Source organism: Trichomycterus rosablanca, chromosome 18 (genome assembly GCF_030014385.1).
Source record: "Trichomycterus rosablanca isolate fTriRos1 chromosome 18, fTriRos1.hap1, whole genome shotgun sequence".
Classification (NCBI taxonomy): Eukaryota; Metazoa; Chordata; class Actinopteri; order Siluriformes; family Trichomycteridae; genus Trichomycterus; species Trichomycterus rosablanca.
Window position 1 is genome coordinate 13,638,927 of NC_086005.1, and position 16,027 is coordinate 13,654,953.

General features: G+C 39.0%; 3 protein-coding genes across 4 annotated transcripts in view; 2 read left to right on the forward strand and 1 right to left on the reverse strand.

Moving 5' to 3' along the window:
* cplane1 (ciliogenesis and planar polarity effector 1) overlaps positions 1–6,472 on the reverse strand; it is a 55,461-nt gene extending 48,989 nt beyond the window's left edge. The window contains exons 1-8 of one of the 2 annotated variants that reach the window (XM_063013598.1): positions 6,099–6,472; positions 4,066–4,201; positions 3,704–3,817; positions 2,861–3,093; positions 2,684–2,772; positions 2,455–2,611; positions 2,265–2,368; positions 1,476–1,658 (exon numbers count right to left, since the gene is read on the reverse strand). In XM_063013598.1, the coding sequence (XP_062869668.1) occupies positions 1,476–1,658; positions 2,265–2,368; positions 2,455–2,611; positions 2,684–2,772; positions 2,861–3,093; positions 3,704–3,817; positions 4,066–4,201; positions 6,099–6,179 (1,097 nt within the window). In that variant the 5' untranslated portion in view covers positions 6,180–6,472. Of the gene's footprint in view, positions 1–1,475; positions 1,659–2,264; positions 2,369–2,454; positions 2,612–2,683; positions 2,773–2,860; positions 3,094–3,703; positions 3,818–4,065; positions 4,202–6,098 lie in introns of those variants that run through there. The other variant, XM_063013599.1, reaches the window with a different exon arrangement.
* Positions 6,473–12,363: 5,891 nt separating this feature from the next.
* Positions 12,364–13,329, forward strand: LOC134332914 (gonadotropin-releasing hormone receptor-like). The gene has a single exon (XM_063014747.1). The coding sequence runs from the start codon at positions 12,364–12,366 to the stop codon at positions 13,327–13,329; it is 966 nt and encodes a 321-aa protein (XP_062870817.1).
* A 734-nt stretch (positions 13,330–14,063) lies between these two features.
* LOC134332915 (neuropeptide S receptor-like) lies at positions 14,064–15,017 on the forward strand. The gene has a single exon (XM_063014748.1). It carries the CDS (start codon positions 14,064–14,066, stop codon positions 15,015–15,017), a length of 954 nt encoding a protein of 317 aa, XP_062870818.1.
* The last annotated feature ends 1,010 nt before the right edge of the window (positions 15,018–16,027 follow it).

Here is a 16,027-nt window from a genome sequence, read left to right on the forward strand (position 1 = left end):
TTTGACCCCAAGATCATTATCAATGGTCTTGTATGTCTTCCATTTTCTTACAATTGCTCCCACAGTTGATTTATTCACACCAACCTGCTTGCCTATTGTAGATTCACTCTTCCCAGCCTGGTGCAGGTCTACAATTTTCTTCCTGGTGTCCTTCGACAGCTCTTTGGTCTTGGCCATGGTTGAGTTTGGAGTCTGACTGTTTGAGGCTGTGGACAGGTGTCTTTTATACAGATAACGATGTCAAACAGGTGCCATTAATACAGGTAACGAGTGGAGGACAGAAGAGCTTCTTAATGAAGAAGTTACAGGTCTGTGAGAGCCAGAAATCTTGCTTGTTTGTTATTGACCAAATACTTATTTTCCACCATCATTTACAAATAAATTCTTTAAAAATCCTACAATGTGATTTCCTGGATTTTTTTTCTCATTTTGTCTCTCATAGTTGAAGTGTACCTATGATGAAAATTACAGACCTCTCTCATCTTTCTAAGTAGGAGAACCTGCACAATCAGTGGCTGACTAAATACTTTTTGACCCCACTGTATATATGACAAATAAAGTATATCTTCTATATATCTATATCTGATACACAAAACAGCTACAAACATATTTAAATGTTATTCAGCAGAAGCTCCACACCTTTTCTTCATATAGTTATGACAGGAATTTATATTATACTGCAGCTTATGTCTAGTCCACAACACATTGTTTTTATGCAACTCAAACACTTGAGTTGGTAATTTTTGGAATCATTTGGGAGTCCACACTACTCTGTCAATCACTAATAAGGTGTTTGATGTAGGTGTCTAATTGCACATCCAGACACTGTCAGAATAAATATGTTGACTTTATACATTCAGCTGGAGGGCTGTGTCTCTATTTCCACACTCTACTTCCTAAATGTATGTGCTGAAAATAATAATGTCACTATTAGTAGCACAATATTTAGTACATATAGGTATTAATTCAGTGTGGTATTTATTTCATTAGGTCACCTCTTGGTCTAAACTGGGAGATTTCAGGCAGAAATGATTTTGTTGATTTAAACTATACATAAGATACATTTATACAAAAGATTTCACCTGGTTTCTCAAATAAATTGTGTCCTGAATTACCAGACACAAATGGTGCGAAATCATTCCTTATCATGAAGTCCATTGTGATTTCACATTCAATATATGGTGTGATCAAGAGAAATGTTAATACTGACATAATTGCAAAATGCTGTCTTATTGGCTGTTCCCTGGGCTATGACTGATAAATCTCAGAGCCTTAATGACTGTTAGGAATGGAAAACTTGTGTTACTGAGCAGTGATTGCTACACTAATACAGGCAACTGCAGCTGTAAATAAAAATTTATGGAAAATTTGGGCATCTTCTCAGAAATTACACTGAAATTCGCAGTGTGCACTAAGAGCATTACATTTTGTGTCTGTGGTTACGTGTAGTAACTTAACTTAAAGGTTCTGCTTACCTGTAAGTGACCAGTGGGTGAAGAGGCAGGAATTGTGCAGGGCCTATCTCAATATCGCACCCAGTGGTGGAAAGAGAGACCAGTCCACCTAGACGGGCCAGCATTAGCAGGGAGCCTCTCTTCAGCACACATGCCAGATAGAGCCCTTCAGAAGTCCAGCTCCCACTGCCTACCCAATATGACCTGCGGTGAACAAGCAGCTGTTGTGATTATTGTGGCCTTGCAGGTAAATCATGTGTTCATTGTGCAATAATATTTCACTTATTCCAAAAGTAGGAGATCAGCCGAAACATGTATTTTTGATCTTGCCAGTTCTACATTTGGGGCCTTTTTGTCATGATTTTTCCCTGTTGATGTCCCAATCTAGTCATGTCCACTTCCTGAGTTTGAATTTGATGCAGCTTGCACAAACCCCAAACTGATAAAGGAGAGCCGCCACCTCCAACACAGTAGGTATTTATCACCTGCCAGTGCTGGGTTCCCACAAAGAGCCTTATTGCATACGGAGAGCCACGCTAAACTCACTCACGTAGGCGCCCGGACCAGTCCCGGAGATCATATATCACAGGCGCAGGAGGAAGAGACCCTGTCCGACCTTCCCTCCCTTTAACACAGCAAACTGTGTTTGTGTGGATGGCTGGGTTGGTGGCTCTGCTTCATACACGCCGCAGTGGTGTCTTAGCTTGTTAGACTGCTGCACCACCCAAACATGTTTGGAGTCAATGTTAAAATTTAATTAAGGTTTGTGCTTTAAAAAATTAATTCAGTTGTGCTTTTATTTACACTTACCTTATGTATTTGTGTGGAATTGAAAGCTTTTTGCTGCCACATCCTCCCAGAGGGCTGGATACAGTTACAAAGTTCTGCACGCTTACCCATAATACCTGAGTAGCCTGTAGATATTAAACCAAAACAAAAGTGTAAAATACTGCAAATTCATTGTAATATTTAATAAAAATGTAAATATTGTATTTTTTACCATAGGGTCTTTCTGATTAAGGATTATTGCTAAGAGTAGCCCATCAGATGAGAATGCCGGAACAAGAGCTCCACTTGACTTTACAGGCCGACATGGAGGCTCAAGGTGGCTTAGGAGGTAGGATTTGGTGACCCACTGAACACTGAATCCTTCCAAACTATAAGAAAGGCACTTAGTGAAATCATTCTAAAACAAACAAAATATAAACATTTATCACCTTTATAATAACCTGTTTTCCCACTGAATCTTCAGAAAGGTGACCACTAACTGCTCTCCACTTGTGAAGACAAAAGCACTCAGACACACATCACCTACAGCCTGGAAAGAAAACCTAAAATAAGACATCTGTCCACCAAAAGGCACAGACAAATTACAGCCAACCAAGCGGGTTCTTATCTCCTCTCACCTGGCTCTGTACAAACACACAGTGCAGCGATGCTTCCTTATCTTTCATGGAAGGAAGCTGAACATTTTCTGATGATGCTATCTCACTCCAACGGCCCCTGATTGTGTTGTCCCGGAAGCTGTTCCATTCCTGAATCTCGAGGCATTCCCAAAGGAAAACCTGGCCCTTGAGAGCAGCTAGAAGAACTCTCCGTCCATTTCCAGAGACTAGCAGAGACAGATGCTGGGACGTTGCTTTATGGACATAAAAAAGCAGGGTCAGTGTGAATTCTGCATTCAAGTGCTATAGTTTGCAGTCTTGCTGCGATAGTTTAGAATAGCCAATCCACTTTCTGCATTGAGGACAGAGAAAACATGCCCAACTCCATTCCAAGACCGTAAAGTTGTAGTCACACATTCTTTTGGGAAGGCTTGTAACAGGATTTTGGAGTGTGCCTTATACAGTCAACAATCCCCTCCATAATTCAAACCATGGGTCAGGGCTCTGTGCAGGCCATGGGCATTTTTCCACACCAAACTCACATACCAAACCATATCATTGTAGACTTTACTTTGCTTTGTCATACTGGTCACAGCCATACATACAATTTTTATTAAAATACAAGTCAGCAATGTGGTTAAAGCATGTTAACTTAATAAGTGGTAGGACAGTTCACATACTTTTGGTCATATAATGCATTACTTGTGACTTAGCATGTTTTTCTAAACCACACCATAGTTATTTATTGTATATGTTCCTGATATATGGTGCACATATGGATACATCAAACACTTTGACTTAACAGTTATGACATATAAAAATGAATATTAGTACATTTCTATTTTACAGAAACTACAAACTCACCAGCAGAGACCAGCTCACACACTGCAGGCACAGACGGGATCATCTTTAACAAATCTTTATCCCTATCCCAAAGAAACACCTCTCCAGTGACTAATATACCAGCCAACCACATACCTGTAGAAAAATGTAAAGAAAGTATGAGACCTTTGGTGCATCACATATGATGAGACATATGCAGACATTTACATTTTTACAACTCAATTTTGACCAAATACAAACCAAGCAACAAGGGTTAGGGGCCTTGCTCAGTCGTTCGGCAGTGGCAACTAAGCGGCAGTAGGGCTCAAACCAGTGACCTTCCCATCAATAGTCTGTGTCTTAACAACTAAACTAATATTGTATAACTGGAGCTGCAATCTTACCATTTTGTGAACCAGACATTGTGACAACTCTTGGAAGCAACGGTTGAAGCTTTGGGATCTTCTTTTTGGTCTGTCCTGATGATAAATTGATTTCACTAATGCGATTGTCATCCAAAAGAAAGACACCTTCCTTCTCCTGCAAAACATCATACAAATTATAATCATAAGTTCATATTAAATTAAATACATATGAGTATACGCTGCTTGATTTAGTCATCTGATATGAGGCACACTTTTACACAGAACAAAATGTTTGTGCTGCGTTTTAAGGAAAGGATCAACAGATCTTTTTTTCCTTATGCCACCAATATGATTGTATTAGGATATTATTTTAGTTATTCTTGAAACATCTTAAGGAGTTAAGTATAAGAATCGTCTGTCCAGATCCAATTTCTAAGCTGCTTCTGGATGCAGTTGTTCTATCTGTATTTAACGAATGCTAGGAAAATGCTTCCTGCCTAGATGTTTATTTATTTATTAGGATTTAAACGTCCTGTTTTACACACTTATGTTACATTCATGACAGAAACGGTTACTGGTTACACGAGATTCATTAGAATCAGAATCAGATTTATTGGCCAAGTATGTGGATACACACAAGGAATTTGGTTCCGGCTGATGGTATCAAAGTACAAACACAGTATACAAGCAATGTACAAGGTGCAGACAATGCACAAGAACATTAAACACAAAAATATACAAACTATAAGACTATATACAGGCAATCTATAGAAAACGTATGGACGTGTGCATGTATGTATGCACAGTATTCAGTGACCAATGTATGTATGTACATATAAGCAGAGGTACACAATATATGGTAACATACCAGTTATACAGATAATTTAAGCTAGCAGCGTGTGGAATATTTAAAACATAACAGTAAAGTGCACAGCATGTAGGATGAGTACTACAATATTTAGTCAATTGGCAGCAGGTGAATATTGTCACACTCAAGTCTGTATTACAAGTTTAATGTCAAACAGTCATGGACAATTTTGTATCTCCAATACACCTCACTCGCATGTCTTTGGACTGTGGGAGGAAACCCAAGCAGACACGGGAAGAACATGCAAACTCCACACAGAAAGGACCCAGACCGCTCTACCAGGACCTTCTTGCTGTGAGGTGACAGTGCTACCCACTGAGCCACTGTGCTGCCCACCTGCCTAGATGGATAGTGCCAAATTAAAATGTGGTGAAGAACTAGGTTAAACATCTAAAGAAAGAGAAAACGTTTTAGCACAGCAGACCAAACTCAGAACTTCGTAATCAGCCGCTCAGGTGGCGCAGCGGAAAAAAAGCACACGCGGCAACCTCGAATACATGGTATCGAATCCAGCTCTGCCTTACCGGCTTGAGGCTGAGTGGCAATATGAGCAACGATTGGCCTGTTGTTCAGTTGGGGGGCGGGACAAAAAGCCAGATGTTGGTCTCTCTCTGTCAGAATGGTGCGATTACGACCTCTGCTGGCTGATTAGAGGCGCCCACACAGAGATGAGGAAGGAGTGCTCTTAGAGTGTGTCTCTCCGCATGTAACGCTAGGTGGCACAACACTCATCAATGTGTAGGTGACAAGATGCATACGGCTTGCTGCTCATATGTCGGAGGGGATGTGGGTTAGCTTCGATCTTCTTGGTCGGGGCAGGGTTCGGCATAGAGAGGAAGCACGATACAAACTGGACAATTGGACGCTCTAAAGGGGGAAAAAAGGAGGAGAAAATGCAAAAAAAAAAAGAACTTTGTGATCTGAGCTATGCTTTTGTTGGTTAGGACACAACCATGGAATCACTTGTGTGTGCCATGTAAACAATGCCCGTCTGTCTTAGTCATAAATGTAGGCTGGCATGGTAAAAAAATCACCAAATTAAATATGAGACGAGTTTTAACTTTGTGTACTGTGACAACTGCTGTGACAGCCAATTCCAATCTCTACCACCAATGTACCAATGTAATATACAGGTCAATACCACTAAGGTGGATTTTTTTTAGTAAATCACTACTACAAGTAAAGAACTAAAGCTGTCACTCACCTTTCCGAGCCAGCAGAATTTCGGCCATGGTTTCTTTCTCTTGATGCTGGATGATAACAGCACTTCTAACTTGATTTCCATGTTTACTACAGTACATCAGAGTACAGTCAGTTTCTCTGCTTTGTAAATCAGTGCTAGCTATCCATGGTTCAAGAGAGGGCATACTGGACCACTGTAGCTGAAGACTGGCACAGGACTCCAGAGAGTTTCCTGAAATGTTTAGTAATTCGGTGCTACATTAAGCAATACTGCAATTTTATGCAATATTACAATTATAACCCTGGTTATCTCATATTAATTTAAAGCAAAAGTTGAGAACTTGAGAGTTGAGTTGCCTAAAATAAACAAGCGAATCTGACCGCCCGACCACCGCATCAGCAGCAGCAGACTAGCCATGCTAACTAGCCCTTAGGATTCGTAACGTTATAAAAACGCATAAAATGTACACCACGACTGCGTATTTAGTTCAAATCCCATTTAACTCTTTAGTATCGCCACACAACACTCGCCATACAAATAAATTAAAAAGTTAAAAGTGTTTTTTATAATTCTCCCTCCATTCCGTGAACTACACTTATTTCCATGATTCCAGTCCAGTTGCTATGGAACGAGACGCGTTATGGCTGAATCCTAAACCACTCCCTATGTTATATAAAGTGCACTACATTATCCGCACAAGCTGTTTTTTTTTATCATACCTAGTGAAGATATATAGGGAGTAGAAGTAGAATTTGGAATGTATCCTGCTTTCCAGTTTTGTGTTTGTTTTTTAATATGTGGAAGATAACAATCAAGTGAAGCTACAAACGTAAATGCAGTAAATGTATGTAAATCTGTAAATGTGTGCGTGTGTGCGTGTGTTTACATTTCAAAAAGTATGGACAGTACGCAAAATGCACAAAAAAACTAAAAACAAATCAACTTTATTGATTTGTTGTAAAGATATTCTACTCACTGTCCATTTTATCAGCTCTACTTACCATATAGATGCACTTTGTAGTTCTACAATTACTGACTGTAGTCCATCTGTTTCTCTACATACCTTTTTTAGCCTGTTTTCACGCTGTTCTTCAAAGGTCAGGACCCCCACAGAGCAAGTATTATTTAGGTGGTGGATCATTCTCAGCACTACAGTGACAATGACATGGTGCTGGTGTGTTAGTGTGTGTTGTGCTGGTATGAGCGGATCAGACACAGCTGCGCTGCTGGAGTTTTTAAATACCGTGTCCACTCACTGTCCACTCTATTAGACACTCCTACCTAGTTGGTCCACCTTGTAGATGTAAAGTCAGAGACGATCGCTCATCTGTTGCTGCTGTTTGAGTTGGTCATCTTCTAGACCTTCATCAGTGGTCACAGGACGCTGCCCACGGGGCGCTGTTGGCTGGATATTTTTGGTTGGTGGACTATTCTCAGTCCAGCAGTGACAGTGAAGTGTTTAAAAACTCCACCAGCATTGCTGTGTCTGATCCACACATACCAGCACAACACACACTAACACACCACCACCATGTCAGTGTCACTGCAGTGCTGAGAATGATCCACCACCCAAATAATACCTGCTCTGTAGTGGTCCTGACCATTGAGGAACAGGGTGAAAGCAGGCTAAAAAGGTATATAGAGAAACCAATGGACTACAGCCAGTAATTGTAGAACTACAAAGTGCTTCTATATGGTAAGTGGAGCTGATAAAGTGGACAGTGAGTGTAGAAACAAGGAGGTGGTTTTAATGTTATGGCTGATCAGTGTATCACCAAAGTTCATTTAAGTTCAAATAGTACAGATGATTTCTTTTACATAGGTGAGTGATTACTTGGTTGGTTTTAGAACATCTATAAGCATTTTTTAGTGAAGATTATATTACAACTGACTTATTAGCAATGATTTATTTAACGAATCGATATTTTGTATCTAAAAACAAACTGTTCTGTGCCTCTGCTTTATGTTATCCAGGGACACGACTTTGTTTTGTATGGTTATGCAGTATTTCCGGTAGCACATTTGAGACACGACCTTGAACTGATAGAAAAACCACAATATGCTTGAAAGTTAAATGTTAAGGAAAAGTCATGCCGGTGTCCTGTAAATTCATTGGTCAAGGGTTCTCATGGTCCCTACCTTTCTTTGAATTCTGAGGTGCCCGATTATTAAGTTTTACACCTCTTGCATATTAAGCACTGACTGCACACGTTACAATGAACTCATGTTGTTGATATTGTTGTCCACCACCATGTTAAAACTATTCAAAAACATATATTTTACTTTAAGCATTTTCAAAAGCCACAACTATACATTTATTGTATCAGAAAAATAGGTTCAAATACAAACAAAATCTTGATGTATAATAAACATGCTGATGGACAGAATGTCATTCACAGAGTAAGTAAATAAAGGTTACCCACTCATTTCTATATGTTAACAATATAAGCAAATCAGCAGAACCCACATTTGCCTCCAGTTTTGCAAGGTAGCATGAGGTCTAAACGGCTGTATCCACAGACACACTTAGAAATTATGGTCTGATTTCATTATCATTATAACTTTTACACTTCAGTGAGTTGTGCTTTAAACAGATGTTCACACCACCTCCCCCATCCACTTTATTTATTAAAAAAAACCTGAAATTAATTTATGTTATTGAAATACGGCTAAATATTGAGAAAGTATTGACAACAACAGTCTTGTTTTCAGCTCTGTCAATATGTGTATCACCTATGGCAAGTGACATGCTATTTGTCTGGCATTTACCACCACTTTATCCTGGTCAGGGTTGAGGTAGGCCTGATTCACAGGGCAACAGACAGGAAACACGTTCATCACAGGGCAGACACACACACACACACACACACACACACACACACACATTCACACTTCCAACAATTTGTAGTAGCCCCGATTGGCCTGACTGCATGTCTCGAGGGAGGAAATCGGAGCACCTGGAGGACTCCACACAGAAGGAACTCTGGTCATCCAGTCGTGAAATCAAACCCAGTTTCTTCTTGCTGTGAGGCAACAGTTACCCACTGGACCACAATGCTACCCTCCAATCACAAATTTCTTCATAGACATCCCAAACGTTAATGAGTCTACTGAGGCACAGTCACAGTCACTACAGTGAAAACCGGACCCAAAACTTTAATTCTTCTAAAGCCAAGCATACCCATGACTACTTTGTTTGCATCTTTTTTTCATCTTGTTTTGCTTAGACATTTTGCTGCAAAATATGAAATAAATAAAGGTCAACACAAAACCAAAGATATAATTAAAATCCAACTTTTAATGCTGCAGAACCACTACAAATCACATGCAAAGTTTAGATCTTTATTAGGAAGCCTGGTAAGTGCTGCAATATGTTTTTTTTTGTTTTTTGTTAGCTTTATGGGTAAGAAGACCCCTCTTGTTAAGGAGATGGCTAGGTACATACAGTAGTGTTAAAAAAAATAGCAGTCCAACACCATTAACTTGATAAATCACTGTTTTTAGTAGAAGTGATATTTCTACATAGCAAAAAATTCACTTGAAAGTGTAGTAGAGTATTGAAAACAAAACAAACCCAACAATTAGGACATGCATCCCACTCATTCTGAGTAATTGAAGCATTGATTGAAAGGGGCTTGTTCAAAATAATAGCAGTGAGGAGTTCAATTGGTGAAGTTATTCATTCTGCAGAAGAACGGGTGTCAATTTTGGTCCTTATTTAATGTAGGAGGGTGGCAAATGTTGCACAGGTTGGTCATAGCTCATTTCCTTTTGAAATATTGGGTAAAATGGGTTGTTCCAGACATTGTTCTGATGAACAGCGTACTTTGATTAAAAAGTTGATTGTAGAGGGAAAAAACATACAGAGAAGTGCAGCAAATTATTGGCTGCTCAGCTAAAATGCCTTGAAGTGACAACCAAAACCTGAAAGACGCAGAAGGAAGCGTGGAAGTACTGTTCGAATGGATCAGAGAATAGCCAGAATGGCAAAGGCTCAGCCAATGATCACCACCAGAAAGATCAAGGAACATCTGAAGTTACCAGTAAGTACAGAAGATGATTAAGTGAAGCCAATTTACCAGCAAGAACTCCTGCAAAGTCCCGTTGTTAAGATAAAGACGTCCTGAATGGGTTTAAATTTGCCAAGGAACACATTAACTGGTCCAAAGAGAAATGGCTCAACATTTGTGGACTGATGAAAGCAAAATTGTTCTTTTTGGGTCTAGTGGCCGTAGACAGTATGTCAGACGACCCTCGAGTACTGAATTCAAGCCACAGTACACTGTGAAGACAGTAAAGCATGGTGGTACAAAATGATGATATGGGGATGTTTTTCATACCATGGTGTTACGCCTGTTTATCACATACGAGGGATCATGGATCAGTTTAAATATATCAGAATACTTGAGGAGATCATGTTGCCCTATGTCGAAGAAGAAATGTCCTTAAAATGGGTGTTTTAACATGACAATGACCCAAAACATCTTGGTTACAGACAAACAAGATTGAGGTAATAGAGTGACCAGCCCAATCCCCTGACCTCAATCCCAGAGAGAACTTGTGGGCTAAAACACGTTTTTTTGAGGCAAAACCCAAAATTGCAGAAGAACTGTGAAATGTCGTCTAATCATCCTGGACTGGAATACCTGTTCAGAGGTGCCAGAAGTTGGTCGACTCCATGCAACACAGATCTCAGAAACAATTGTTATGCCACTGAATATTAGTTCAGTAATTTAAAGTAAAGTGAAACCTCAAACATTTTTTCATGTTATAGATAAATTTTTTTAGTTTTTAAAGAAAAATGCTGGCACTGCTATTTTTTTTGAACAGCCTAATATTCATTTTTCTTAACTTTCTGTAGAGGATTAACAAAAACTGGCTACATTTAGTTAATGTTTTGATTTAGAATTGAAAGTGTAGTATTTTCAGTGCGTTTGCATTTATGGAAATAAAAGTTATTATAATGATTTTGTGCTTTATTCACTTTTTTAAAGTCACTGCTATTTTTTTTAACACTACTGTGGGAGCAATCCACACCAGCCTAATACCTTACACCTACTTACGGGTGGCACGGTGACTCAGTGGGTAGCACTGTCGACTCACAGCAAGAAGGTCCTGGGATCGATTCCTAGATGGGCCGGTCCAGGTCCTTTCTATGTGGAGTTTGCATGTTCTCCCCATGTCTGCGTGGGTTTCCTCCGGGAGCTCCGGTTTCCTCCCACAGTCCAAAGAGATGCAAGTGAGGGGAATTGGAGATACAAAATTGTGCACAACTGTGTACTTGTGAACTGATGAATCTTGTGTAATGAGTAACTACCGTTTCTGTCATGAATGTAACTAAAGTGTAAAACATGATGTTAAAATCCTAATGAATGAATACACCTAATTACATCTGCTGCTGCAGAAATTTGAGCTTTTTATGATTAATTCTAATAAAAAATGACAGATTCGAGATTAATCAGTAAGCATTTAAGACTGTTTTAGACTTTTAAATAGTCACAATAAAAGTGTATTACATATAAGTCAAGTTTAAATATATTTTATATATTTATAATTTATAAAGGGAGTTCAAATCAGCTAAAAACGTTCACTAAATTATGCATTTGTTTTGCAACAATCTATTTAGTGTAGCTAATTTGTATTTAATGCTTTGTTTGAATATATAAATTGTTTGAATTTATTCTTTTAAGTTGATAATTACTGGGAAAGGGCACTCAGGTGGCGCAGAGTTTAATTACACTAGCCCACTACTGTTAGGATTGAATCCCCTGAGAGGAAGGGGGATGTTTGGGGTTGGCCACAGCTCTACAATAGATTGTCCAGAGTGTGTTACCGCATTGCACCCAATGGCTCTGGGGAAATGGTACCCATTGCAACCCTGACAAGGATAAATCGGAGGTAAACAGAAATTAAATGAATGAACGTATTGCTAAATAAGCTTAGTATCTACTTCATCATGTCACCTGCCAGTATTTTATTTCACTTTAGCATTAGGAGAGTTCTGATCTTATAAAAGCTCATCCAAAACAGAATGCCAATCAATTTAAATTTTGTAATGTAATGTCTTCATGTTTCATGTGGAAACAAACCTACAGAACACACATTTGCCTACATTTGCGCGAGGTAAAAAGAGATCTGAATGGCTGTTTCCAAAGCCACACTTCACAAATCAGGGTCTGGTGATGTCACTGCTTGTCAATATAAATGTCACAGTTCAGTAAAATGTTTACATGAACATACCAGCTTGTCGCAGAGTATTGTGTCTGAAAGTAAAGCAGAATTCAAGATGAAAGCAGAGGATTGGATGAGGACTGTAATACGCATCATTATATGCCTGTGTGGAATTATTGGCAACAACTGGTTGGCCCTTAGTTCCTTGCCAAAATCTATATCTCAGCTAAGAACCAATGACATGCTGTTTGTCAATCTAGCTGTATCTAATCTGATCACAAACTTCTTTGTGGACATTCCGGACATAATGGATTTTGTGAACCGTTTCCCTGATGGAAGATCCTACTGTAGTGCATTTAGTTTTTGTTCTGAATTATCCGAGAGCAGCAGCATCATCACCACCATGTTCATCACCGTCTACTGGCATCAGAAGCTTGTGGGTTCTCTGAAGCACGGAGGTGCTCCTGTGCCAATGGACAACATCAGACATGCAGCAGCCATGCTTGCAGGGAGCTGGACTATAGCCTTTGTGTTCAACATTCCCCATTTGTTCTTTGTTTCCAATGAACACAACAGTGAGAACCATACCTTACATAAGGAATGTAGTGAAAAGTATCCTTCTCCTGAGGTCAAGCAGGCCTATGAAATCCTGTACGTCATAATTGTTAATCTCATTCCGATGATCGGGATTCTCACTGCGAGCATCCAGATCACAAGCACTTTGCTCCAAAATGAAAAGCGGATGAAGGCCAACAACAAAACTGACGTCAAAAATGCATCAGCGGAGGATCCAAAACCTCAACAAGGTTCAACAGGAGCAGTGGAGCCCAAATCACACAGCAAATCCAGCTCATCTTCGGGAAGTTTGGTGAGAGCAGCCAAGAGTGTGTTGGCAGTGGCTACGATTTTTCTTATTTGCTGGGTGATTCACATCATTGTCACTGTCATTAGCACATTTAAGGACACTGTTCTGTTAATGGAGATGGCCAGCTACATAGGAGCTCTGTACACCAACTTCATCCCTTACATATACCTGCACGGGGTAAAGAAGTTTGCTTGTTGCTGCACAGACAGAGGATGAGCTTTTCAGAATGATTTTCAAACAAAAATAATAGAACTTGAGTAAATTAGTAGACTGTAATGTATTTAGTATTTAACTGACATGTAATCTTGAGAATTTGACTCATGTAGACATACGAAGTCACATCTAGTGTGCTACATTGTCTATAACTACACCCACAAAAGTGCACTAATTGAAGACATTGTTTAGTACGATAGTGCATGATTTGACATAACCATTTTGAATGCTTCTGTAACTTTGAGCACCACCCCCAGATAACATAAATTAGCTAATAAAATTTAAACCATGTATGTTTTGTTGAATGTTTTCAACATGAATGGTCTTTAGTCCAAATCACCATGTAAAGGTCTGGTCCAGCCTCAGAGAAAGAGAAGTACTGCAAGTGACCTTTTTTATTCCTGCGTTGGTACCCACATCTTTTGTACGTTCAGATTGCATATTTGTACATTAAATGATACATAGTGTGGCAAAACCTGGCTAAAAACTGTTAAGGCACTGCATGTGTGTTATGATTGTGTAATGTGTGTAATGATTTTACTCCAAAGGGGTTGCATTTGTGCAGAGTAGGAAAAGAGCTAAATGGCTGTAACCATGAGCACAGGAAATTAGGGACGGTTGATGTCATTTACTGTCATTATGTATCTTACATTTAAGCAAGCAGTGCTCTAATCATATTTTCACAACAACATCCACTAGCACCCAGTCGTGCATTTGAAAAGGAGACAGAACTTAGGATGGATATACAGTATTGGACAAGGATTGTAATAAGAGCCATTTTGTGCCTGTTTGGAATTATTGGCAACAACTGGCTGGCTCTTAGTTCCTGGCCAAAATCCATATCTCAGGTGAGAACTAGTGACATACTATTTTTAAGTCTATCTGTATCCAATCTGATCACAAACTTGCTTGTGGACATTCCAGACATTATGGACTTTGTAAACAGCTTTCCTACGGGAAGCCTCTACTGTAGCGCATTCGATTTTAGTTCCGAATTATCTGAGAGCAGCAGCATCATCACCACCATGTTCATCACTATCTACTGGCATCAGAAGCTTGTCGGTTCTCTGAAGCACGGAGGGGCTCCTGTGCCAATGGACAACATCAGACATGCAGCATCCATGCTTGCAGGGAGCTGGACTATAGCCTTTGTGTTTAACATTCCCCGTTTGTTCTTTATCTCTAATGAGATCAGCAATGACAACCAGACCTTTAAAGAATGTGCAGAAAAATATCCTTCTCCTGAAGTCAAGCAGAGCTATGAAATCCTGTACGTCTTACTCGTCAATGTCATTCCAGTGATCGGGATTCTTATCGCGAGCATCCAGATTTCAAGCACTTTGCTGCAAAATGAAAAGCGAATAAAGGCCAACAACAAACCTGAAGTCAAGGTTAAAAATGCATCAGTAGAGGATCCAAAATCTCAACAAGGTTCAACAGGAGCAGTGGTGGCCAAATCACAGACCAAATCCAGCTCATCTGCAAGAAGTTTGGTGCGAGCAGCAAAGAGTGTGTTGGCGGTGGCTACGATTTTTCTTATTTGCTGGGTGATTCATTCCGTTGTCACAATCATTGCCACCTTTAGGAATTCTATTCTGTTAATAGAGTTGGCCAGCTACATAGGAGCATCCTACACCAACATCATCCCCTATATATACCTGCATGGTGTAAAGAAGTTTGCTTGCTGCTGAACAGACTGAGGAATAGCTTTTCAAAATAATTTTAAACAAAAATAATAGGATGTGAATTAGTAGGCTTTAATGTATCTTTTCTCACTTATATTTCACGTTTTTTACTTTCAGATTTAGATTGTCAGGCTCAACATTTCAACTGTTTTGTTTGAATTAATGTTGGGTAAGCAACTGTTTAGCAAATATTTAACAATAGTACAACAAGATATTACAGTTTTATGATGTACTAAACACCATGTGGGGCTACAGTCATAGCTAAATATGGAGTTATGACTACTATGTAAATTCAACACCAATTTAATAAAAATGTAATAGGGTTAAAGTTTTTAGCTAATGAGTCCATATTTAGCTAAGACAAAAAATATTTATTTTGCTTTACATTAAAATGCATATGCACAAGATACCTAATTCACTTAAATGCATTTTGTGGTTTGCATTGTAGGTCTTATATTATAAGTCTTATTAATATGGGGGAAGTAAAAGGCTCCCGATTCAGAGAAACATCTGTTAGATTTATTTACCTGTTTTTAAAATTTACTAAAAAAAACAAAAAAACAATGAATATTCACTCCTAACTTGATAGAATGACTTGATAGAATGCTGCAGATCATAAAATGAATAATTAATATTAAATATTAATATTTTCACAAATGTTGTGCAATAGAAGCAGAAGGAAACGTTGCAAAACAGTTGCCTGATGGCTACTAGGGTATAAACCTGTAAGGTTTCCAGGCAGTTAATTGTTTTCATTTTGATTTTTCATTTTAAATACATCCATACAATGTTGTAAATGTCAAAAATTGCAGCTGTAACATCATGACTAGGTAGTTGTGCTTCCTAAAGAGATTTCTGACAGGTTGCCAAATTTTGTAGTATTCACAACCCATGGAGCTGTTTGTAGAGGTTCATAAGGGAACTAAAATCTTAAGTTGTGAAGGACCAGGGTTCAGTAAACAAATTAAAAACAATGCTGCAATAGTAGGTAGTGTTTATTTCGTTATTGCATTATT

Excerpts from the sequence above, each read along its gene's own strand:
- LOC134332915 (XM_063014748.1), top strand. The coding sequence starts at position 14,064 with ATGGATATACAGTATTGGACAAGGATTGTAATAAGAGCCATTTTGTGC.
- LOC134332914 (XM_063014747.1), top strand. The coding sequence starts at position 12,364 with ATGAAAGCAGAGGATTGGATGAGGACTGTAATACGCATCATTATATGC.